The sequence below is a fragment of the Hordeum vulgare genome, chromosome 5H (assembly GCF_904849725.1).
Source record: "Hordeum vulgare subsp. vulgare chromosome 5H, MorexV3_pseudomolecules_assembly, whole genome shotgun sequence".
Classification (NCBI taxonomy): Eukaryota; Viridiplantae; Streptophyta; class Magnoliopsida; order Poales; family Poaceae; genus Hordeum; species Hordeum vulgare.
In genome coordinates this window covers 467,973,117-467,999,051 of record NC_058522.1, presented here as the reverse complement: position 1 = coordinate 467,999,051, position 25,935 = coordinate 467,973,117, and the positions used below count along the sequence as shown (strand labels likewise).

The window sequence follows — 25,935 nt, the reverse complement described above, 5'->3', positions numbered from 1 at the left end:
AATTTGATTAAGTTAAACTCTAATTTCTTGAACATAGTCTAAGTCCACTTTGAATATATTTGTGTTGTAGATCATGGATCACGCAACAGTCACCCTGAATTTTAATACGTTCCTAGAGAAAGCTAAGTTGAAAGATGATGGAAGCAACTTTGTAGACTGGGCTCGTAATCTTAAGCTAATCTTACAAGCTGGGAAGAAGGATTATGTCCTTAATGCTGCGCTAGGAGATGAACCACCCGCTACGGCTGATCAGGATGTTAAGAACGCTTGGTTAGCACGTAAGGAGGACTACTCAGTAGTTCAATGTGCAGTCTTGTATGGCTTAGAACCGGGACTTCAACGTCGCTTTGAGCATCATGGAGCATTTGAGATGTTCCAGGAGTTGAAGTTTATCTTTCAGAAGAACGCCCGAATCGAGAGGTATGAGACCTCTGATAAATTCTATGCTTGCAAGATGGAGGAGAACTCGTCTGTCAGTGAACATGTGCTCAAAATGTCTGGGTACTCAAACCGTCTAGCTGAGCTGGGGATTGAACTCCCGCAAGAGGCTATCACTGACAGAATCCTTCAATCACTGCCACCAAGCTATAAAGGCTTTGTGTTGAACTACAACATGCAAGGAATGAACAAGTCACCCGGCGAGTTGTTTGCGATGCTGAAAGTCGCAGAGTCTGAACTCCGTAAAGAACATCAAGTGTTGATGGTGAATAAGACCACTAGTTTCAAGAGAAACGACAAAGGCAAGAAGGGTAATTCGAAGAAGAGCGGCAAGCCTGTTGCCAATCCGACGAAGAAACCCAAAGCTGGATCTAAGCCTGAAACGGAGTGTTACTATTGCAAGGGTATGGGTCACTGGAAGCGCAATTGCCCCAAGTATCTGGCAGATAAGAAGGCGGCCAAAGAAAAATCAGGTATATTTGATATACATGTTATTGATGTGTACTTAACCGGCTCTCGTAGTAGTGCCTGGGTATTCGATACCGGTTCTGTTGCTCATATTTGCAACTCGAAACAGGAACTGCGGAATAGACGAAGGCTGGCGAAAGATGAAGTGACGATGCGCGTAGGAAATGGTTCCAAGGTTGATGCAATCGCTGTCGGCACAGTTTCACGTCAGTTGCCATCAGGATTAGTGATGAACTTAAATCATTGTTATTTAGTGCTTGCGTTGAGCATGAACATTATATCTGGATCTTGTTTATTGCGAGACGGTTACTCTTTTAAGTCAGAGAATAATGGTTGTTCTATTTCTATGAGTAACATCTTTTATGGTCATGCACCTAATGTGAGAGGATTGTTCATATTGAATCTTGATAGCGATACGCATATACATAACATTGAGACCAAAAGAGTTAGAGTTAACAATGATAGCGCCATATTTTTGTGGCACTGCCTCTTAGGTCATATTGGTGTAAAGCGCATGAAGAAACTCCATGCTGATGGACTTTTGGAGTCACTTGACTTTGATTCACTTGACACGTGCGAACCATGCCTCATGGGCAAGATGACTAAGACTCCGTTCTCCGGAACAATGGAGCGTGCAAGTGACTTGTTGGAAATCATACATACCGATGTGTGTGGTCCGATGAGCGTGGAGGCACGCGGCGGATATCGTTATTTTCTCACCTTCACTGACGATTTGAGTAGATATGGTTATGTCTACGTGATGAAGCACAAGTCTGCAACATTTGAAAAGTTCAAGCAATTTCAGAGTGAAGTTGAAAATCATCGTAACAAGAAGATCAAATTCCTACGGTCTGATCGTGGGGGTGAATATCTGAGTTTCGAGTTTGGTGCTCACTTAAGACAATGTGGAATTGTTTCACAGTTAACACCGCCTGGAACACCACAGCGTAATGGTGTGTCCGAACGTTGTAATCGTACTTTATTAGAGATGGTGCGATCTATGATGTCTCTTACCGATTTGCCGTTATCGTTTTGGGGTTATGCATTAGAAACAGCTGCATTCACTTTAAATAGGGCACCATCAAAATCCGTTGAGACGACACCATACGAACTGTGGTATGGCAAAAGGCCAAAGTTGTCGTTTCTTAAAGTTTGGGGATGTGATGCTTATGTCAAAAAGCTTCAGCCTGAAAAGCTGGAACCCAAAGCGGAAAAGTGCGTCTTCATAGGTTACCCAAAAGAGACAGTTGGGTACACCTTCTATCTCAAATCCGAGGGCAAAGTGTTTGTTGCTAAAAACGGAGCTTTTCTCGAGAAGGAGTTTCTCTCGAGAGAATTGAGTGGGAGGAAGATAGAACTTGACGAGGTTGTCGAACCTCTCATCCCTCTGGATGGTGGCGCAGGGCAAGGGGAAACCTCTGTCGTTGCGACGCCGGTTGAGGAGGAAGTTAATGATGATGATCATGAAACTCTGGTTCAAGTTTTTGTCGAACCACGCAGGTCGACGAGACCACGTGCTGCTCCAGAGTGGTACGGTAATCCCGTCTTGTCAATCATGTTTTTGGACAACAATGAACCTGCAAATTATGAAGAAGCAATGGTGGGCCCAGATTCCAACAAATGGCTAGAAGCCATGAAGTCCGAGATAGGATCCATGTATGAGAACAAAGTGTGGACTTTGGAGGTACTACCTGAGGGCCGCAAGGCTATTCAGAACAAATGGATTTTTAAGAGGAAGACGGACGCTGACGGAAATGTGACCGTTTATAAAGCTCGACTTGTGGCAAAGGGTTTTTCACAAGTTCAAGGAGTTGACTATGATGAGACTTTCTCACCCGTAGCGATTCTTAAGTCCGTCAGAATCATGTTAGCAATAGCTGCATTTTTCGATTATGAAATCTGGCAGATGGATGTCAAAACGGCGTTCCTTAACGGTTTCCTTAAGGAAGAATTGTATATGATGCAACCCGAAGGTTTTGTCGATCCTAAGAATGCTAACAAGGTGTGCAAGCTCAGCGATCCATTTATGGACTGGTGCAAGCATCTCGGAGTTGGAACAAACGCTTTGATGAGGTGATCAAAGCATTTTGGGTTTATACAAGTGGTTGGAGAATCTTGTATTTACAAGAAAGTGAGTGGGAGCTCTGTGGCGTTTCTAATATTATATGTGGATGACATATTGCTGATTGGAAACAACGTGGAGTTTTTAGAGAGCATAAAGGATTACTTGAATAAGAGTTTCTCTATGAAGGACCTAGGAGAAGCTGCTTACATTCTAGGCATTAAGATCTATAGGGATAGATCAAAACGCCTGATAGGACTTTCACAAAGCACATATCTTGATAAAGTTTTGAAGAGGTTCAAAATGGAACAGTCCAAGAAAGGGTTCTTGCCAGTTTTACAAGGTACGAGATTGAGTAAGACTCAGTGCCCAACAACTGATGAGGATAGAGAGCATATGCGCTAAGTCCCCTATGCTTCAGCCATAGGCTCTATCATGTATGCAATGTTGTGCACTAGACCGGACGTTATCCTGGCCATAAGTATGGCAGGTAGGTTCTAGAGTAATCCAGGAGTGGATCACTGGACAGCGGTCAAGAATATCCTGAAGTACCTGAAAAGGACTAAGGAGATGTTTCTCGTGTATGGAGGTGACGAAGAGCTCGCCGTAAAAGGTTACGTCGATGCAAGCTTTGACACATATCCGGATGACTCTAAGTCACAAACCGGATACGTATTTATTCTTAATGGGGGTGCGGTAAGCTGGTGCAGTTCCAAGCAAAGCGTCGTAGCAGATTCTACATGTGAAGCGGAGTACATGGCTGCCTCGGAGGCGGCTAAGGAGGGTGTCTGGATGAAGCAGTTCATGACAGATCTTGGAGTGGTGCCAAGCGCACTGAATCCAATAACCTTGTTCTGTGACAACATGGGTGCCATTGCCTTAGCAAAGGAACCACGGTTTCACAAGAAGTCCACACAAATCAAACGACGCTTCAACCTCATCCGCGACTACGTCGAAGGAGAGGACGTGAATATATGCAAAGTGCACACGGATCTGAATTTGGCAGACCCGCTGACTAAACCTCTTCCACGTCCAAAGCATGATCAACACCAGAACTGTATGGGTGTTAGATTTATTACAATGTAATTCGCATGATGATGTGAGGGCTAGATTATTGACTCTAGTGCAAGTGGGAGACTGTTGGAATTATGCCCTAGAGGCAATAATAAATATAGTTATTATTATAATTCCTGTATCAAGATAATCGTTTATTATCCATGCTATAATTGTATTGAATGAAGACTCATTTACATGTGTGGATACATAGACAAAACACTGTCCCTAGCAAGCCTCTAGTTGGCTAGCCAGTTGATCAAAGAGAGTCAGTGTCTTCTGATTATAAACAAGGTGTTGTTGCTTGATAACTGGATCACGTCATTAGGAGAATCACGTGATGGACTAGACCCAAACTAATAGACGTAGCTTGTTGATCGTGTCATTTTATTGCTACTGTTTTCTGCGTGTCAAGTATTTGTTCCTATGACCATGAGATCATATAAATCACTGACACCGGAGGAATACTTTGTGTGTATCAAACGTCGCAACGTAACTGGGTGACTATAAAGATGCACTACAGGTATCTCCGAAGGTGTTAGTTGAGTTAGTATGGATCAAGACTGGGATTTGTCACTCCGTGTGACGGAGAGGTATCTCGGGGCCCACTCGGTAATACAACATCACACACAAGCCTTGCAAGCAATGTGACTTAGTGTAAGTTGCGGGATCTTGTATTACGGAACGAGTAAAGAGACTTGCCGGTAAACGAGATTGAAATAGGTTTGCGGATACTGACGATCGAATCTCGGGCAAGTAACATACCGAAGGACAAAGGGAATGACATACAGGATTATATGAATCCTTGGCACTGAGGTTCAAACGATAAGATCTTCGTAGAATATGTAGGATCCAATATGGGCATCCAGGTCCCGCTATTGGATATTGACCGAGGAGTCTCTCGGGTCATGTCTGCATAGTTCTCGAACCCGCAGGGTCTGCACACTTAAGGTTCGACGTTGTTTTATGTGTATTTGAGTTATATGGTTGGTTACCGAATGTTGTTCGGAGTCCCGGATGAGATCACGGACGTCACGAGGGTTTCCAGAATGGTCCGGAAACGAAGATTGATATATAGGATGACCTCATTTGATTACCGGAAGGTTTTCGGAGTTAGAGGGAATGTACCGGGAATGACGAATGGGTTCCGGGAGTTCACCGGGGGGGGCAACCCACCCCGGGGAAGCCCATAGGCCTTAAGGGTGGCGCACCAGCCCTTAGTGGGCTGGTGGGGCAGCCCAAAAGGGCCCTATGCGCCTAGGAAAGAAAATCAAAGAGAAAGAAAAAAAAGGAGGAGGTGGGAAGGGAAGGAAGGACTCCCACCCACCAAACCAAGTACAACTCGGTTTGGGGGGGGAGCCTTCCCCCTTGGACTCGGCCGACCCCCTTGGGGCTCCTTGAGCCCCAAGGCAAGGTCCCCTCCCTCCCACCTATATATACAGAGGTTTTAGGGCTGATTTGAGACGACTTTTCCACGGCAGCCCGACCACATACCTCCACGGTTTTTCCTCTAGATCGCGTTTCTGCGGAGCTCGGGCGGAGCCCTGCTGAGACAAGGTCATCACCAACCTCCGGAGCGCCATCACGCTGTCGGAGAACTCTTCTACCTCTCCGTCTCTCTTGCTGGATCAAGAAGGCCGAGATCATCGTCGAGCTGTACGTGTGCTGAACGCGGAGGTGCCGTCCGTTCGGTACTAGATCGTGGGACTGATCGCGGGATTGTTCGCGGGGCAGATCGAGGGACGTGAGGACGTTCCACTACATCAACCGCGTTCACTAACGCTTCTACTGTACGGTCTACAAGGGTACGTAGATCACTCATCCCCTCTCGTAGATGGACATCACCATGATAGGTCTTCGTGCGCGTAGGAAATTTTTTGTTTCCCATGCGACGTTCCCCAACACAATGGCACCCGGATATTTCGCCGGGTGCATGCGAATATGCTCAACATCAATGAAAAGATGATTAGATAACCCCTTAGGAACTATGACGGTGGTAAAGATGTCCGCCTGGACGTTTGTGCGGAAACGTGAATCCGTAGAATCACGGCCGACCTCGTATTGATCTATGTCACGGCGGAAAGTGAGATAGGAAGCTCCGCCAAGTGTGGTGAAATTTGTGATATCACGACCTAACGTGGCAGGAGGCTCTAGTGAGATGCGGCGAGCTTCACCTGCAGGCTGGGCAGGAGGCGCTGGCGGCATGTAGGACGCCCTGCGAGTCCCGGGCTTGGACGTGGACCTTCGAGCGACGTGTTGAGGAAGTTCCTCGGCGGCAAGCTCCTCCTCGAAGTCAGGGTCAGCATCATCAGACGGCGAGGGAGACGGCGAACGCCAGGGCGGAGAACGCCGGGCAGTCCGTTTGAAGGGACGGATTGGCTCATCCGATTCCGACCCCATGTTCATAGGGGTGCGAGAGGATGAGCCGGCCACGGTCTTCCGAGCGGTGTGCTTGGTCTTGCCCATGAAGCTCAACACCTACGCGGATGAAAAATCCCCAAATGAGGAACGAACATGGAGATACATGGGAGAAAGAAAATCCAACCGAAGGAGACGGAGGAGCGACCTGAGGATGGATCCCGCAAAGAATACGGAGGAAGAAGTGGGGGATCTGTGGAGGAGATCGGCCCGATCTCGAGGTTGGCGGCGCTGGGCAGGGGCTCCTCGAGCGGCTCCTCGAGCTGGCGGCGGCTGGGGGAAAAGGGGGCGCTGGGGGTTAGGGAAAAAGCCCAGCTCCGGGCCCAGCTTTATATAGAGGCCCCAAGGCGTCGGACGTCCGGAGGTTGTTCTGGCGTCGGACGACCGACACTGGTCGGACGACTGGAGGAGGTTTTGCCGCGTCGGACGTCCGGAGGTTTTTCTGGCGCCGGACGTCCGAGATTAGCCGGACGTCCGAGAGAGAGGAGAAGGGAGAGGCCAGTTCTGGTAATTTTTGTTTTGATGATGATGACTTGCATGGTATAAAAAAAATACGAACACTGTTTTCCTAGAAGCATTACATGCATGAAATGATCTGTGCGTACGTTGTAAGCTTAAAACACCTAGAATTACGACGCACTCCCCCTAAATATATGCGCAAATCAAGACACAACCATAATGTGAGTGTATGTATGTGTGCAAGATTTCAAGATATGTTGTCAAGCTCCAAGATACCAAGTTCACGCCTAAGTTGACAGAACCTAGCTACGCTAAGTGGCTTGGTGAAAATGTCGGCTAACTGCATGTCGGTACCCACATGGGTAATATCAATGTCACCCTTTTGCACATGGTCTCTCAAGAAATGATACCTAATATTAATATGTTTTGTGCGAGGGTGATCAATGGGGTTCACGGAGATCTTTATGGCACTTTCATTATCACAGAGAAGAGGAACGTGTCGATACGTGATACCATAATCCTTTAGTGTTTTCCTCATCCATAGCAGTTGAGTAGCACAGCTTGCGGCTGCAATATATTCGGCCTCGGCAGTGGTGAGAGAAACACAGTTCTGCTTCTTCGAGGACCAACTTACCAACGAGCGTCCAAGAAACTGACATGCACCTGAAGTGGATTTCCGTCCCACTTTATCACCGGCCCAATCCGCATCAGAATACCCAATAAGATCAAACTTTGCACCCTTAGGGTACCACAAGCCTAACTTTGGGGTGTGAACAAGGTATCTAAGAATATGCTTAACCGCCGTGTGATGGCTTTCCATAGGGGAAGCTTGAAATCTAGCACATATTCCTACACTTAACATGATGTCCGGTCTAGATGCGCAAAGATAAAGCAGTGAACCAATCATGGAGCAGTAAGTAGATGGGTCAAAAGGAATACCGTTTGAGTCTTCATTTAGAACTACATCGGTGGCCATGGGTGTCTTCATTGGTTTAGCATTTGTCATATCAAATTTCTCAAGAATGTCCTTGAGGTACTTAGTTTGTGACAAGAAAATCCCTTCTTGAAATTGTTGTATTTGAAAACCAAGAAAGAACTTCAAGTCCGTGTTGAGTGACATCTCAAAGGTCTTGGTCATGGAGGCCGCAAACTTCTTGCACAAATGGATGTTAGGAGAACCAAAAATGATATCATCTACATAGATTTGGCATAAGATCAAATCACCATTTTCCCTCTTAGTAAAAAGAGTGGGATCGATCACCCCCACCACAAAGCCATCATCGAGTAGGAACTTCTTAAGATGATCGTACCAAGCACGGGGTGCTTGTTTAAGACCATAAAGTGCCTTGTGAAGTTTATATACATGCTCTTTGTGATGAGGGTCAACAAACCCAGGTGGTTGTGATACATATACCTCTTCTTGTAGAGGACCTTTAAGAAAAGCACTTTTCACATCCATTTGATGCAAAGTAAAACCATTGAAAGCAGCATAGGCCAATAAAATGCGAATGGACTCAATACGAGCAACAGGGGCGAAAGTTTCACCAAAGTCCAAACCTTCAACTTGGGAGTACCCCTGTGCTACTAACCTTGCCTTGTTGCTAGGACAGTCCCGTTCTCATCTTCCTTGTTCTTGAAAATCCATTTAGTTCCAATGACATTATGTTCCTCAGTTGGTCGTTCTACCAATGACCATACTTCGTTGCATGTAAAACTGTTTAGCTCCTCTTGCATAGCAAGTAGCCAGTCATTGTCACATAATGCATCCTGAACCCTGTGTGGCACGGTACTAGAGACAAATGAAAAGTGAGCACAAAAATTTGTTAATTGTTTACGAGTCACTCTACCTTCCGACACGCCTGTGAGGATTTGATCAATATCAACACGACCGGCCAAACGTGGCATGATGGAGGTCAAGGTTTCACGGGGTTCAACTTCGTTTCCATCATCAACGTCCTCAACATATGGATCATTTATGTGCGGAGGAAGATATTCCTCTACGCGTTGCACCTGTTGAGGTTCGTCATGAAGCATACCCATACTTTCGTCTACCTCTTGAAGATCAACTTGTTCTTGAGTGTCATCAGGGTGAGAGACATGTTCTCCCACTTGATCCTCAACAACTGGCATGATGTGTGTGCTAATATATTGTGGAGGTACAGGCAGTGAACTGTCTTGAGGATGCGAGATATTCTCATCATCTTCATCATCATCATGGGGTCTTTGTTCCATAGGAAGAAGTGCACCTACACCCATGTTTAAGATATCTTGTGGGGAGTCTTCTTCACCTCCATCATTTAGATCAACTTGCTCCCCATGGGAGCGGTTAAATTCATCAAACGTCACGTCACGGGTTTCTATAACACATCCATTGGATTTGTTGTAGACTCTGTAGGCGTGAGAGTTTGACCCATAGCCAAGAAAAATCCCCTCAGTTGTTTTGGATTGAAATTTTCCTAATTGTTACCGTTTGTTGAGGATGAAGCATTTGCATCCAAACACACGAAGTACTTAACATTGGGCTTGTTCCCAGTTAGGAGCTCATATGGAATTTTCTCCAATATTGATCGGAGGAAGAGCCGGTTTGATGCATGACATGCTGTGTTGACGGCCTCAGCCCAAAAACTATGTGGTGACTTGTATTCATCTAACATGGACTTTGCCATTTCCAAAAGTGTCCGGTTCTTCCTCTGTGCCACATTATTTTGTTGAGGGGTGTAAGGTGCGGAGTACTGATGTTCAATCCCCTCATCGCTAAGAAATTCTTCTAGGGTGTAGTTCTTGAACTCAGAGCCATTATCACTTCTTACTGCCTTGATGTCCTTGTCAAACTTCCGTTGGGCTTGTTTGGCAAAGTCAATGAAAGTGACCTTCGTCTCGTCCTTGGACTTGAGAAAGAACACCCATGTATATCTTGAGTAATCATCAACAATGACTAGGCCATACTTTTTCCCTCCAAGACTTGCCCATGATGGAGGCCCAAACAGATCCACATGAAGGAGCTCTAACGGCCTCGAAGTGGATACAATGTTCTTGGGTGGATGTCTTGATTGATGTTGTTTCCCAGCTATGCATGCACTGCACACACGATCTTTCCTAAAATATACATTTGTTAGTCCAAGAATGTGATTGCCGTTTAAGATATTTGAAGATTTTTCATGCCAACATGGGCGAGCTGGCGATGCCAGAGCCATCCCATGTCGGCCTTGGCCATTAGGCAAGTTGTATGGAAAGTGCTCTCTTTCGAGAAATCAACCGTGTAAAGGTTGCCATCCAACTCTCCAACAAAAGCCACTTCAAGAGTGTCTCTCTTAAAGACTTTCACATCCGTTAGTCCAAATAGTGTGTCATAACCGACGGAAGCCAATTGGCGAACTGAAAGTAAATGATATTGAAGAGATTGGACAAGCATGACATTTGCAATAGACATGTCATTAGTGATTGCCACCTTGCCCAAACCAATTACCCGTCCTTTCGACCCTCCACCAAATACAATGCTCATGTATGGTCGAATGGCTTGCATGAAGTCATAGAGCAAGTTACTATCTCCGGTCATATGATTGGTGCATCCACTGTCGATCACCCATTTGGCTCCACCGGAGAAAACAGCCTGTAACGAATTAAGACTTGGTTTGAGGTACCCATTTCGTCATGGGGCCTTTCACATTAGTTACAAGAGTCTTAGGGACCCAAATAGCATAGAATCGAAATGCATTACGAGCACCAACGAATTTAGCATAGACCTCTCCTTTCTTTGATTTGCGTAGTACATAGGATGGCGGCATGAATTCGGTTGTCTTGTTGTGAGTAGACGAACCCCTAGTGGCCGATCCACTCACAGCCTTACCTTTCTTCGTGTGTCCCTCTGGTACAAATATTTCCTTAAGAGGAGTGGTACACTTGAGAGGAGATGCACTTTTCTTGGCAGTGCTTGGGTTGAACCCAAGCCCTTCCTTGGCGAAACCTCCATTGTGTCGACTCAAGATCTCATTGAGAGTCTTTTGTTCTTGTGCACATGTCATGATACCTCTGTCTAGCTGTGCCTTTAACGAATAGTTTTCCTCAAGGATAGATATCAGTTCACTACTAGGGTTAGTAGTGCAGGTATCAACATTGATAATAGGTGAGGAGTAGGCCTTAGCTAGAGTGTCAAGATAAGTGACCTTAAGTGCCTCAAAGCTCTTTGTAAGAACAGTGAGTTTCTCTTCCTTGTCTTTGAGAGACAAGGATAGACGCTCACAGTCCTTAGAAAGAGAAGCATGAGAGTTCACAAGTCGATCTTTATCATTTAGTAATTCTCTGCACACATTTTCAGCCTTTTTCAAGGAGGTAAGATCATTAGCATGTTTATCAAGGTTTTCACCTACTTTTGAACATAATGCATCATTTTGTGCTTCCTCATAAAGGACTTTCTGCTCAAGGAGTTCATTTCTCTCCTTCTCCTCAGTGACGAGGGTTTCGAGTTCCTTCATGGTATTGGTGTGCTTACTCACCATTTCCATAAGTATGCGAAACATAGTGAGCTTCTTTCCTTTAAGAGAGCACATAAATTTGTTCATTTTAGCAAACATGGGATGATCTAAATCATTATCCTCATAGTGATCTTCCGCATCAAGATACTCATCAGAAGGGGTAGAAACTAAACTGAAGGAGTTTGACCGTGGGGTTACCTTAACCTTATCATGGGAGCTTTGGTCTTCCCCATCTCCCATGGCAGTCTTTGCCGTCAAACACTTGTGAGCGTTGCCCTTGTAGTCCTTCATATAGTTGTAGTGAACAACATCACCACTTTTGTTGACTAGCCTCAAGGTACTCTGTGTATCTTGAGCTACTCCGGCAACTCCACCAACATCTTCTGGATCTGATTCTTCTTGTGCAACCATTGCTCTTCCATTTGTTTTCTTGAGCTTGGAGTTCATAGGGTTTGGCAACTTCTTCTTTACAAAGTTCTTTGGAAACCTTGGTTTGTCTTCTCTCTTCTCATAAGGGCAGTCATTGGAGAAGTGGTTGGTTTCCTCATAGTTATAGCACTTCCTTACCTTCTTCTTTGGGAATCTTCCCTTGAACTTCCCTGCACTGAACTTCTTTACAAAGAGAGCAATGTCTTCAAAAGATGGGCTTTCATCAGAGTCAGCTTCATCACCATCTTCGCAGTCATCATCACCTTCTTCTTCTTCACTTTCTTCTTCGTCATACTCATGCTTGGCTTTCAAAGCAAGATTGATCTTTGACGTTGAGGTGCCATGCATGGCTAGGTGCTTTGTTGCATTTGCCTTTGACTCTTCAAATAATTGGAAGGTGGATATGATGTCATATGGAGTCATTTCTTTGAAAGCATGATGCTGCCTCATGTCCCATACCATTTGATGGTGATACGGAGCAAGAGCGTGAAGTAACTTGTCCACAAGAAATCTCTTGGTCAGATTGAAACCATCTTGCGTCTTGTCACAGTCACATGACTCAATGTCTTCGGCGAGAGTCATGAGTCGTTCTAGTAGTTGCTTGGGAGATTCACCCTTTTCCATACAGAAATTCTGTAATTGCCCCTGGGCAATTTCATATTGAGCAAGTCAAAGAGTGGAGGTACCGGTCTTGGTCCTTATGATGCTGTCCCACAATTCCTTGGCACTTGTGATGTGAATGTAAGGTCTTCGTTGCTTGTCATTCATTCCTTTTATTATGCACATGATCGTAGTGTCATTGAGATGCTTGTCATAAGTTTCTCTGGGCGTGAGGCATCTTGGATCAACAGGATTGTACCCATGCTCGAGGATGTCTAGCATCTCATCATTGGCGTACCTAAGATGATCCTGCATACCAACTCTCCACAAAGCAAAATCGGAATTGTCATCAAGCAAGGGAGGTTTTCCTCCAGGATTGTACTTAGGTTTCTCAATTTGAGATCTAGCATAGAGCCATGGAACACTGGTTTGGTTCCTCTCCGGAGGAGGTTGGCCAAATGAGGTACCGTGCACGTGGGGCCCTGAGGCCCTCGGGGACGTGGTTGTCCCCGTGGTTAGTGATGCTAGTCTCATTTGAATTATGGCCTCAAGAGAAGCATCATGCTCCTCTTTTTGCTTGGCCAGGGCCCGTTCCAGGTCCTCAGAGGTGAAAGACTTGACTTCCGCGGAAGTCCCGTCCCTCTGCACTGGAGCTATCGTAGCTGGATCCACGTCCATCTCGCTCTAGGGCGGTTAAGCCACACAAATAGAGCACGAGGCTCTGATACCAATTGAAAAGGATCGAGATGGACCTAGAGGGGGGGTGAATAGGTACATATCCAAATTTTAATAATTACTTAGCAATTTTAGGCTAAAGTGCGGAATATGAGTGTAAGCCTAATAATTGCTATGACAAGGAGTAAGCTATTAGGAGTGAAGTAAGGCAAGCGGTAAACAATAATCAAATACAAGTATGTAATAGGATTAACACAAGTAGAGAGTTAGGGTTAGGAATAACCGAAACTCCGAGAGAGACAAGGATGTATCCCGATGTTCACTTCCTTGGAGGGAAGCTACGTCACCGTTAGAGGGGCGGATGTTGCCACGAAGGCACACCAACTCCACGAAGGCTCACCCTATTCTCCCTTTGAGATAACTCCACGAAGGCGTTTCTCAACCACTAGTGGTAAGCCTTGAGGTGGCTTCCAAACCTTCACAAACTTTCCGGGGGATATCACAATGGTTTGATTCCTCTCCGAAGACTCCTACCGCCTAGGAGTCTCCAACCTCCAAGAGTAACAAGATCACGGGGATTGCTCAAAACTTGCTCAAATCACAAATCACTTTGGTGGGAAGGAGGAGAGGGAGACGATCTATATTTTGATTGGAACAACACTCAAAAGGACTCACAAATGCTCTTGGGATCTAGGATTTTGTGTAGACAAGAGTGAGTGAGAGGAAAGGTGTTCTTGGGAGTATTCTTGTTGTGTTGAACACCCTTTCACGAGGTGGGAGAAGAGTATTTATAGTGTGGAGTGAAATCCAGCCGTTGGAGGTGCAATAAGTCACACAGGGTCCGGACGTCCGACACTTGCCGAAAGACCGGGCGTCCGTGAGGGGCCGGACGTCCGACAGGGGTCGGTCGTCCGAGACCTGTAGGAACGACTGGAACTCTTCTGAATTCATCAGCGTCCGGACGTCCGACAGGGGTCGGTCGTCCGAGGCCTGTAGATGTGCCTGAACATATTTGAATTCATCAGCGTACGGACGTCCGGAGTGGCCCGTACATCCGTGTTATACAGCACAATTTCTACTGGTGATGGCTACCGGATTTCCGATGGGGGTCGGACGTCCGGCGCTTCGATGTCCGGAGGAAGCCGGATTTCCGAGATATAGAGCACAAATTCTACTGGTGTAGACTTTCGGATTTCCGGAGCTTGGCCGGACGTCTGGCCCTCGGACGTCCGGAGGGAGCCGGATTTCCGAGATATAAGCCTCACAAACTTCTGGTGCCTGGCTGCGGATTTCCGAAGCCAGCCGGACGTCCGGCCCTCGGACGTCCGGAGGGAGCCGGATGTCCGAGGCAATTGGACATGTATTGAATTGAAGGCAGAGTGGATAGTATGTGGTGTTTGGTATGATTGTAGAGATGTGGTATGAGCAAGTTTATCGCAAAGCCTGTGATCCCCTATTAATAGTGCGGGATCCCTATAGTCAATATTAGTAAACTCAAAAGGCTACTCTACATCATCTCTTCTTAATCCCGAGCCTTCTCGAAATATAGATCACCAATCTTTTCAGACAACCTTTGGCACATAAATCTCAATCTACTTAAAGTACTTGCCGTCCTGAGATACACTCAACAAATATGATTAGTTTCCTATCTATGTGTTGTCATTAAGACCAAAAGACGATTAGGGGCATAGCATGCACTTTCAGACATTAGTGGCGACTATGCTACATATTATGCTATGAAGATAATTATGTAAAATACTTGCATATTTTGGTGATTACCTTCCACGAGTACACAACTTATGAGATGTAATCGTAGCATCGAATTAAATTTCATGCACAACTGAGAGGTTTATGCCACTTTGTGGAAATTACCTTCATGTGTTTTAAATAACATAAGGTTGTGAAGATGCTATGATTGATTGAAATGTCCATAAGAGTGAGGCACCACCAAGTGGTTGATTACCTCTATGTGTTTTATATTAATTAAAGGTTTATGATTTACGAGGTGACTACCTTTAATTTGAAGAACTACAACATATTGTGATGAATATATTCTTGTGAAGGCTTACTCTATGAGTTAGTAAGAATCACCATGATCATGATTATGCTTAGCCATAGCATTTTTACTGTACTTAATTTACTGAAGGTAAATTAATGCATGAGCATTTCATGCAATATGTGGCTGACCTTTTTAAAAAGGAAATGTGATGTGATGACATATGGTGGACGTCAGGATTGAACATGGGTCATGGACATTAATATTTTGTCGACATGTGGCCTTGTCGCCACTAAAACTCCACCTACAAAGAAAGTCATGGCTATTTATAAATAGCTGAAATGCCCAAATTTGCATTTATGTGACATCGCAATATCTCGGTTATTAAACTGAGTATTTAAATGGATGATGAATATCCATATGCCCTTCGGGACTACCTTAGGGAGAGATATATTCTCATAAGCATTACATGAATGACTATTCATTTGTGTTCAAGACTTGAAGTCCGTTGATGCTTATAATTCTGTTGTCTATAAATCAACACTAAGTTGAGATTATGTGATAAGGAAGTCTCAGATCTTGATCTGATTATATGTCCTTACTGCACTTTACATTCTCCCATGATGTTAAAAGAATACCATATTCATTTCGGGGTAAAAATATGATGAACTTCTTTTGAAGAGTCATCTGGTACACCCTAATGGGTGTTATATCATTGCCTTAAATTTGTGCTAGTGCTTTCAGTACTAAGCAATATGTGGTTAGAGAACCACGAGGAGTTGAAAGTAAAGTGGGAAAAAGAGACAAGCAGAAATGGAGGGTATATCTCACAAAGAAATGTGTCATTTAAATAAATGATCACAATGACAACTCCCAAGTTTATCAAAGAGGTGGTTGTATGAAATATCGTACTAATGATTACCAAACTTTTAAGTTTTTGGTTGAATCATGTCACCGACTCATTGGAGAAGGCGAATCAGTTTAATGGGATAAGTTTGAAGTTCTACTTCAAATGGACAACCAGAAAATATTCTGGTGCAGTAGAAGGAGAATACACTCCTCTACATTGATGATATGCTTGTGGAATGACATTCCCAAGATATTTTGGAGATCTTATGTAGTCTCCTAGTTATTCCAATATATCATTAGCCTATAATTGTACTACTACATGTGGTATAATTTGCAACATCTTGTCCACGGGACATGATAGTTGTGAGCAACTCAGTGTATGAAGAATTCATACATAATATTGTTGCATACACAATAATTTTTCCTTCTTTGCCTGTCTGGTATGAGGATGATTAAAAAATTTATTGATAACTCTGTTGGCCACAACAAAGTTGCAATATTCCTGACAATCGAAAGATTTTACGTGCACTACATGTGCCATAAAGGAATTAATTTTAAGGCGCCCCTCACCTTAAAATTTGAATGCACCACTCATTATTTTTGAACGGATTCAAGAATGATGCAAAATATTCAACCATTGGCTGGGTTATTTTGGTACTTCATGGTATTCATAAACACATCTTGAAGATTGTCTTAGGTGTGTATCATCCACACAAAACCATGTGTTTACTCAATTAAGTGCTCAAAATGATGAATTTGGAGCATATGCATGGAATAATTTCATCAGAATGGAAATATCGTTGAATTTGATTCACGAGAAATTCATGGTCATATTCAGTACGTCGTGTACCTACCCAGAGTGGTGTGGCTAGATCTCTTGTCAAAAAGAGTCAAGTTGCATGGCCATTGCTACAGAATTGTGATGATCCAACATTTTTTTGTTGGTAACAGGCGGTCTCACACGCCGCATATTTGGTCTAAATGAGATCAAATGCATTTAATACTGTATCCCCTTACAGTCTGTACGTGGAAATCAGTGAAGTATTTCCCATCTGCGATAATTCGGTTGCACACCTTATCACCACCCCAGCGTACGTTACGGCCTTCACATATATTTGGGATCTATGTGAGGAATAACTGTGGTATGTTTATTAATCCGTCAAATACCTTAACCCTAGCGAGGGAGTTATTTGCAGCTCGTACGCTGATTGCTTTTGCAATAAGGACATTTTCTGGCATTAGGGGGAGAAATGTACCGCATAGAATGCGAGGAAATGCAAAAGAAATGTCATAGACATTTTCTGCACGTACTTAAGACTCTGAACTAGAGATTCAGATTACGAGAATTTGCAACGTATTGCAAATAATCTGCCATATACATTTACTGATGACGAAGTGTCACTGAATTTTCGTACCAGAACAAGTGGAGGTACCTAATAACCACTCGTATGCCTAGATGAGAGCAAGAAGGGGAGAATTCTGGTCACATGGGATTAAGTTCTCATATGTTTCCGCGAAAATAGAGAAAATGATCTCCTTAGTCAGTAAATGTGATTCAACATCGCGTTGAATGACACCTGATGGATGCGCGTCATCCAGAGCTCAACACAGATGTGCACACATTTTTATGGTGTTGGGACATCGAAACACCTTGACTCCGTTGTTGTGGGAGATCACAAGGAGTTAAGAGTCACAATGACAATTCCACTGATGATATTGATTCATGAGAATCGTATATTGAAGTCTACATATGTCGACATACATTTCTTCTTGAGAATTGTTGAAATCCTTTTGGGCCCTGAACCGAAATCCATGGAGAGTGTCGTTGGCACTCATATTGGTTCAAATGTAAGGAAGCAATTAGGAAGATTAGCACTCGCTCATCAAAAGAGAGGTGTTTACCATAGTAAAACCCGCTCCTCATAAGTATCTTCTATAGTGAAGAGAAGTGATATTTCGTTCAGAAATGAAATAGATGAGGTGGTGAGAAAGCGAGGCTTGTAGCGCATGGGTTTCCGCAGAGACCCGACATCGGTTACGATGTAGCATACCTTCTCGGTGTGGGTGGAATTATGTTTCGATACTAAATTGGCAGTACAAATCCATGTGGTTGATGTATGTAATGGCTACATACTCACATGGGTCATTCAGTTCGGATATATATATTGAAGTCGTTGAAATGGCTTAATATTTTGAATCTGATGATAAATTGCAACATGTGTGTGAAGCTTCAGAAGTCATTCTTTGACTCTGAATTTGGTCGGAGTATCGTGTGGTACAACCGACTAAGTGAGTTACTCCTTGACAAGGATTACTCTAATACTGATGATTGTTGATGTGTATTCATGAAGATATCATGAATTGGATTTACATCTTATTATTGATATGGATGATTTATCATCAATGTCTATACAAGACATATTAAATACACACAATCATTTTGAGACGGATATTTGGGTCAAACCAAATGATGCTAAGTTTATAGCTTTAGCAAAATCCCTCGGGAATAAATGTATGCCAGTCTTTATATATCTGGAAATATTGAAAACATTCAGTATGTATATATCTTATCAAAGACACATATGGTCATATTATACCTGACATGGGACACAAGTCGATGGGAGATGGTGAAGTGATAATGGACATGAAGTTCCATATCTGAGTACCATCAGAGCACTCATATATATTGCAAAGTAAGTCAGGCCTGACACTATATTTTTTTAGCAATTTATTGAGAGTGCAATCACCAATAAAAGGTATAATGGTTGGTGTAAGGAATATCCTCGGATATGTCCAAGACACAAAAGGTCTTGATAAATTCCATTGAGAAAATCAAGATGGGACCATGGTGTGATATCCTGATAGTGGCTGATAATCTGATCCCAACAATGCCATGTCAAAGACTGGATTTAATGGAAGAGTATTCTGAGGGAAGCCTTCAGAATAGACTCTAAATGAGTCCTTTCTATAATCATTCCGCCATAACTATGTTTGAAGCATGACAAGATATACATGTCTTCGTAGAATGACTGGCCACATGTGAGATCATGTGGAGATTCATTGGAATGAAAGATCATTATCTACCAAGATAATGTCACTTGTATTTCTTATGGGTTATATTTATCCTCGTGGATTACAGAAATGTAAGAGGATAATCTGCAAACAAATTATTGTGAGGTTCACAATGTCTCTACCAGTGTTTATACTCCAGAATCACATTCGTGGAATTGGTATGAGACAACATTGATGTTTGCGAAATTCAGGGGGAGTAAAATCCCAAGTTATAACCCGTTGGTGATATTTAGATCATTCATATTGTACTAATTTTCCTTTTATAAGTTTTCCAAGATGGTTTCTCATATAAGATTTTTAACGAGACAATATAAATACAAGTGCGGATGTATGCCATATTGGTTTCTCCTTATATTTTTTCCACTGGGTTTTAAAGGAGTTTTCGATGGCATATTATTATAAGGTTTCTCCTTAATTTTTCTCATAGGGTTTTTGGAGAAGTTTTCAGTTTGCAATATATAGATGACGAATTGATCAAGGGGGGTGTTAAGAAATAAAACATGTGATCAATTGTATGGGAGGGATGAGGAAAATGTGTCTTCGCAACACACCCCTTCATCTTGTATATAAACGGGTCTTCCACATTGCAATGGAACTAGTGGATCATTTGGTCTCTTTATTTATCTCTTTGCATCCATTTTACAATAGAATTAATTAAGTTGTATAGTAGTTTTTTTTTGCTAGGTAAGTTGTATAGTAGGTTTACCGTCAATGTTCAGATAGTACGATGAAATTGCGCCCTAGACCTACAGAACCCATGACGAGGGCTTGACGGCTACTAGTGCAGCTTGGATCAATGAGAAGTTTATCCATCCACAGGTTCCCGGAGACAGGTATGCCATCTTCTGTCATGGGGCAGATGTGCTGGCAAATGGCAATGGGGATACAGCGTGTTAAACTTGACAAAATGGACGTCCAGCCACTTTCGTCGAGTGATCTCGTGCGAGGCTGCGGATGCCAACCTGCTCATTTAATTAAGGAAAAAGTCCAATTTTAACCTTGAATTTGTATTGGTCGGACGAAATAAACCGTCAACTCGAAATCCCGGTCGATTGCACCCTGAACTATGCAATTCCGGTCTAGATCAAACCCTCGCACCATGTCAACCGGGATTCATTTTTTGGGCCGGCCCGTTTTAAAATCATGAACATATTTAATATTTTTAAAACATATTTCAAAATGGACAACACATTTCCAAACAAATAATTTTTTCCCTGAAACACGAACATTTTTTATAATATGTGAACCATTTTACAAAATCTATCAATAATAGAAAACGTGTTAGCATTTTTTTAAATTTGTTAATCTTTTTCAAAAATGACGAACCTTTTTTCAAATATTTCTTACAGTGTGTTGGGATAAATTCGGTCCGACGATGAACGCCGAATAGCCTACAGGTACGCATAATACACACCATGACAACCCACACATACACATACATGCACACGTAATATACAATAAATATTTTGACGACACACAATGAACTCTATATAATATAAATGAAAGTAAACAGTAACAAAAAATAAAAAGTATAAAATATATATTGAAACAGAAAATAAAAATAAAAATAAAAACGAATGGAAAAAAAGAACCAAAAAACAAAAATATAAAAAACATACATGTGTGTAATTTTAAAATATATTTCAAAATTATAAAAATATACATGTGTGTAATTTTAAAATTATTGCATTTGGAAAATGTTTACACATTTTAAAAAAGTGTTGGGAACAATTAAAAAAATGTATATGATGTATTAATATTTTTAACATGTATTCTAAAAAAATGTAATAATATGTTAAAAACCATTTAAAGGTGCTTCCTACGTACTATAAAATACCTGTGGACTTCACAATGTTTTTGAAAATCCCTGAATTTTAATTTTGAAAATCCATTTACTTGTTTTCAAAATCGTTGAACTTTTTTTATATCCGTGGTTATTTCTTCATAATTCGTGAACTTTTTTTCTCACTTTTTTAATTCCGTAAATATTGTAATGTCCGATAGCGAGATGGGCCTGACTGGTCTGGCCCAGTCTTTTCCGCGCGTGCGCAGCCCAATTCCGGTCAAGTCAGCAATCCCAGTTTGTCAAACGAATTCAGGGTTCTTTTTAGACTAGGATTACATAGTTCAGGGTGCAATCGACAGGGATTTCGAGTTGAAGGTTCATTTCGTCGAACCTCTACAAATTCATGGTTCAAAATGGACTTTTTCCTTTAATTAACCAATTCTTTTTACCGAAAGTTGATCAAGATGTGAGGGTTTCTTGTAAAGTACTGTAATAGTAGAAGTGAAGAAGTTAAGTTCCTCTAAAAAAAGAAGTAGATTAGTTAAATTGCATTTTTAAGCTTGCTTGCTGAAGAGGTGCCACCCCTGTAGAAAAAAACGAGACATACCGTTGGAGAAAAAGCACAGCATCAAGTAAACACTAATCCTTTTGAACAAAAAAAATTGATCAAAAAAATCAAACACTAATCTTATTCAAAAAAAAAAACTAATCACTAATTGAGCCGCTTCCCCTAAAAAAAAAAAATCGAGCTGCCACAGAAGAGCTTTCTCGTGCCATTCGGTGTACCTTTCTCTGGTTAAGTGTTGACCTCCTCCTCGGACGAAAATGAGTAGGGCAAGTTGACTCTTCTCTTTCTTCTCTCCCCAGAAGACGATGCGCTGTTCCGTAGTGCTGGTCTGCGTCATGCAGAGAAGCAAACTTGATCGGGTCAAACACATCCGACGGCTGCAATTGCCCGGGCCGTCGCATCCGAGCCCGCCACGCCACCAGCAAGCAAGGATTATAACTGACCGCTTCCTGCCAATTTCCGTCCCCCAACTCCCAACCTCTTCGCAGCTTCATCCCACCACCACCACCTCCTCGCGCGGCGCGCCGGCGCCAATCGCCATGGGTCTCAAGCTCCTGCGGCTCGCGGCGACGCTCCTCTCCCCGGGGGCCTCCGGCGCGGACGCGCAGAGCGCGGTCCTGCGGGCGACGGCGCACCACCCGTCGACGGCCCCGCCGTACGCGCACCACCTGGACGCGCTCCTCGCCTTCGGCCGCGGCTCGCGCCTCTCCGCCGCGGCGCTCGCGTCCGCGTTCACGGACCGCCTGCGCGCCGCGGCCTCCGGCAGCGGCGACGCCGCCGTGGCCCTCAAGTGCCTCGTCGCGCTCAGGGTCCTGCTCGCCCGCGGCGCCTTCATCCTCCGCGACCAGCTCCTCGTCGCCCTCCTCCGCCACCCGGCCTCCGGCCGCAACCCGCTCGCGCTCGCCGCCTTCCCGCTGGGGCGCTCCTTCGCCGCGGCCTCCTGGGTCAGGTTCTCCGCGCGCCTGCTCGAGGTCCTCCTCCTCCTGCCGGACGCCTCCTGCGACCCCGAGTACCTCACCGCGCTGCCCAACCCGCACCTCGTCTCCGAGCTCGCCACCTTCGCCTCCGTCGCCGCCGCCGTCCGCCAGGCGCCGCCCCCTTCCTGCGCGCCGCAGGCCCACGCCCTCATCTGGGAGGCCATCCGGCTCGCCGAGGAGGACCGCGTCACCGCGGAGCGCAACATCGCCGCGAGGGTCCGGGAGATGAGCGAGCGCATCGACACGCTCGGCCTGGCCGACGCGATGGAGCTGGTGTGCGTGCTCAAGCGGGTGGAGGAGAGCGCCGCGTCCCCGCCGGAGTGGAAGTGGGCGGGGCTGGACGAGGCCGTCGTGGCCGACGCGCGGCGGCTGCGCGAGCGCGCCGAGGAGGTGCTGCTGCGGAGGACGGAGCAGGATAGGCGGCTGCTGCGGAGGGACCCGGCGGGGAGCGCGTCCGCGCGCGTCCTCACGCCGGGCCGCGCTGGCGACGGCAACGCCGTCCGGTTCGGCTCCTCGCGGTGGGCAGGCACAGTTTCTTCCTGGCGGTAGGAAATGCCGACATCGGCATGGGCAATGCCTATGCTTGCTCCACTGTCTGCAAATTTCAAACATTTGTTTGTTGTAGAAAGATAGGAAACATGTGTAAAACTCCGAGAAATCTGAACGTTTGTTTGTTGAAGAAACTGAACGGAATGACCCAGGCTGCTTTTTTGACCGTTTGATCAACTTGTTTTTTCCTTGATATTAAATTATAAGCACTACTTGTTGTTTTCACGATAAAAAATGAGAGCCGTGATGATCCGTCAAGGCGAATGATCGACAAGAGCATTGAGTGCTTGACAAGCCCCTGCCGTTGCTGTGCTGGAAAATGACATTTTGCCGCGATTGTTCTCCACAAGATGCAATCATGCAAATTACGGAGTACTACACGCGTAACTCTGATGTGGTACAAAAATTAAGAATTGGATATTTTACCTATCACCGCGCACGAATTCGTTCTCCAAATTCTCAATCTGATAGCGCTCACCTTTCATAAACAATTTGCGTCTTTTGACTTTGCAGGATGTGTAGGTGGTATAGACAATGAGATCACTTGATTTTGCGTTGGGTGTACGTGCGCATCAATCCAGGTTGGGAGCTTGTGCTTTTGACTTCTTCATCCATGTGCTTAGCACTCTATTAGTGGATTGCGTTTCGTAGTGCTTTTTTGTTTACAAACTAAAGCCGGCGCCAGCGCGAATAAATTATCCATCTGCTCGCTCCATTTCCACGCAAATGCCCGGGCAAGAGCGTGGTTCATACCAAGAAGGTACTTATACTGCAAAACACACCATCTGTTCGGCATTTCATAGCAGCAAAAACCAGTACTCCCTCCGTCGATGTATCAAAATACTAAAACGTGACTAGATACACATATCTAGACAAATTAAAGACAAAAAATTTAGGACGGAGGGAGTAATATATGCTCCTTTTTATCTTGCGGGAAACTAGTTATAGCTTTTTAGGGACAACCTCCCGAACCCATTATTAACCCGTCACAATGTTTACAGAAACGAAAGAAAGATCTTCAGGATGACCTAACCAAACACGATGGCCATCCCCAAGAGAGAGTGCATACTTCGTTAAATTGTGAGCTTTAAAATTTAAGCTCCTAAACTCATGAACCATATACAAAACTGAAAATTAGAAGAATGATGTAATATTTCATGTGTCACTGCTCTAGAAACTGCAGAGCTCCCCTGCTTGATATTGTCGACCGCCGTTTTACAATCCGAGGCAACATGAATGTGTTGTATGTATAGATCATCGGAGAGTGCCAAGGCTTCACTTATTGCCAGCGCTTCAAAAGTTTGAGGGTCCATTATGTACCTGAAGACCATCGCTGATGCGTCAATATAGGCTCCATCCCGGTCCCGACAAATCACACCAACTGCTCCCAATCGGCCCCTGGTCGATACCGCTGTGTCCACATTGACTTTGACACACCCCTCAGCAGGGGTTAGCCATTGTGTAGACTTAGGTACAACTAGCACCATAGGTTTTTGACTTTATTGTTGATGATTTGCAGTTCTGACAAGAACCTCGTTATGAAGCCATGGGTCGCATGGGGGGTCACTAAAAAATGTCCTTATAGATGGACTTTCTCATGGCTCCCCATATCGCCGACGCGGTCACAACAAAACAAGCAAAATTACCAGCATCTAGTATTGCATGTAGTGCAAAGAGCTACTCCTTCGGGCTTTCCTCTTGGTGGTCACTGATTTTCTCGACCAATTCCTCGGGTGCAAGGGCTCGTATGCTTCTTGACATGGTACAAGTAAGAAGAGCATGTCTCCATGAATCCCTAGCTGCGCCACAAACAACAAGTGTCCTTGTAGGCCATGTGGCTGTGGTGTAGTACTTCTCCAGTCGGCATAGATTGCCTTGCTAATCACCATACAAACATCCAAAGTTTTGAGGGTACTCGTATATGCCAGATTGCACACCACTTGTTGCTCTACTCAACATTTGAAGTTCCTTCGTTCTCTTGTAACCATACTTCTCTGCTGAGTTTTCTTCTTAAGATCACTCTATAGGCTCAATGTACGATAAACATGCCTCGGGTTTCTTCATGCCAGGCCTAGAAATCAGACACTATGATGTGCACAAGGGTGTATCTTCAGGATCTCATTTGCGTCAAAGGGAGTAAACACCGCTCGGACCAGCCCCTCGTTCCATTGTGATGTTGTACCATCAATAAGCTTAAAAACTTTCTCCGGTGCATTAGGAACTAAGGACGTGATCGAACAGTTGAAACTGTCATGCGGAAACTAGTTGTGCTGCCATATGGTTGTTGTTTGCCCGTTCCCAATCCTTTTGACAATACCTTGGGACAACATATCCTGTCCATCCAAAACCATGCCCCATATCCGAGATGGGCGCGATCCAAGCTCGGCTTCCAACAAAGAGCAATATGGGATGTAGACAACGTTTAGAACCCTTATACTTAGTGAAGTATCATCAGTCATATGCCATGATTGTCTGGCAAGGAGAGCTAAGTTAAATATTTTCAAATCAAAGAAGCCCAGGCCTCCCAAATGTTTTTGCTTTTATCATTATATCCCAAGCAACCCAACTCGGTTTCCTTTTCCATTCCCTACCAGAATTGTTGTATGATAGAAGTAATATTCTCGCACAATCCCCTTGGTACATAGAAAAACAGGGTTAGTCTGTCCCGCAAACTTGATCAACACCTCTTTTCCCGCCGTAGAAAGTAACTTTGCCATCCATCATTAGATTTTCTCCCACACACGACCTCTCAAATATTTGAAGCACAACTTTGGAGATCCGAAATAGGAGCGATGCATGACCTCCTGCCTTTTGCTAGTGCGTGTGCCTGATTCTAACAGAGGTGGTCGGATCTGGAGGAAGCTGCAAGGAGAGCTACCTTGCTGGAGGAGGAGGACTAGTGGTATATAGCTTGAAAACATTATGGCCTTAGGGCATATCCAAAGGCAATCCGTAAATTTTCTCCCGCATTCGTCCGTGGACAGGGGGACCAGCCGGCGCACACAGATGCGGGAGGACGACATCCAACCGTAGTCGCATACATTTTGACAAAAACTCAAACCAA

General features: G+C 44.3%; 1 protein-coding gene across 1 annotated transcript; it reads left to right on the top strand.

Moving 5' to 3' along the window:
• The first annotated feature begins 21,884 nt into the window (after nt 1-21,884).
• On the top strand, nt 21,885-23,042 carry LOC123398077 (putative clathrin assembly protein At4g40080). Its single transcript, XM_045092583.1, has one exon. The coding sequence runs from the start codon at nt 21,885-21,887 to the stop codon at nt 22,869-22,871; it is 987 nt and encodes a 328-aa protein (XP_044948518.1). The 3' UTR covers nt 22,872-23,042.
• The last annotated feature ends 2,893 nt before the right edge of the window (nt 23,043-25,935 follow it).

What these genes read in the sequence shown, in the direction of transcription:
- LOC123398077 (XM_045092583.1), top strand. Translation starts at nt 21,885, where the DNA reads ATGGGTCTCAAGCTCCTGCGGCTCGCGGCGACGCTCCTCTCCCCGGGG.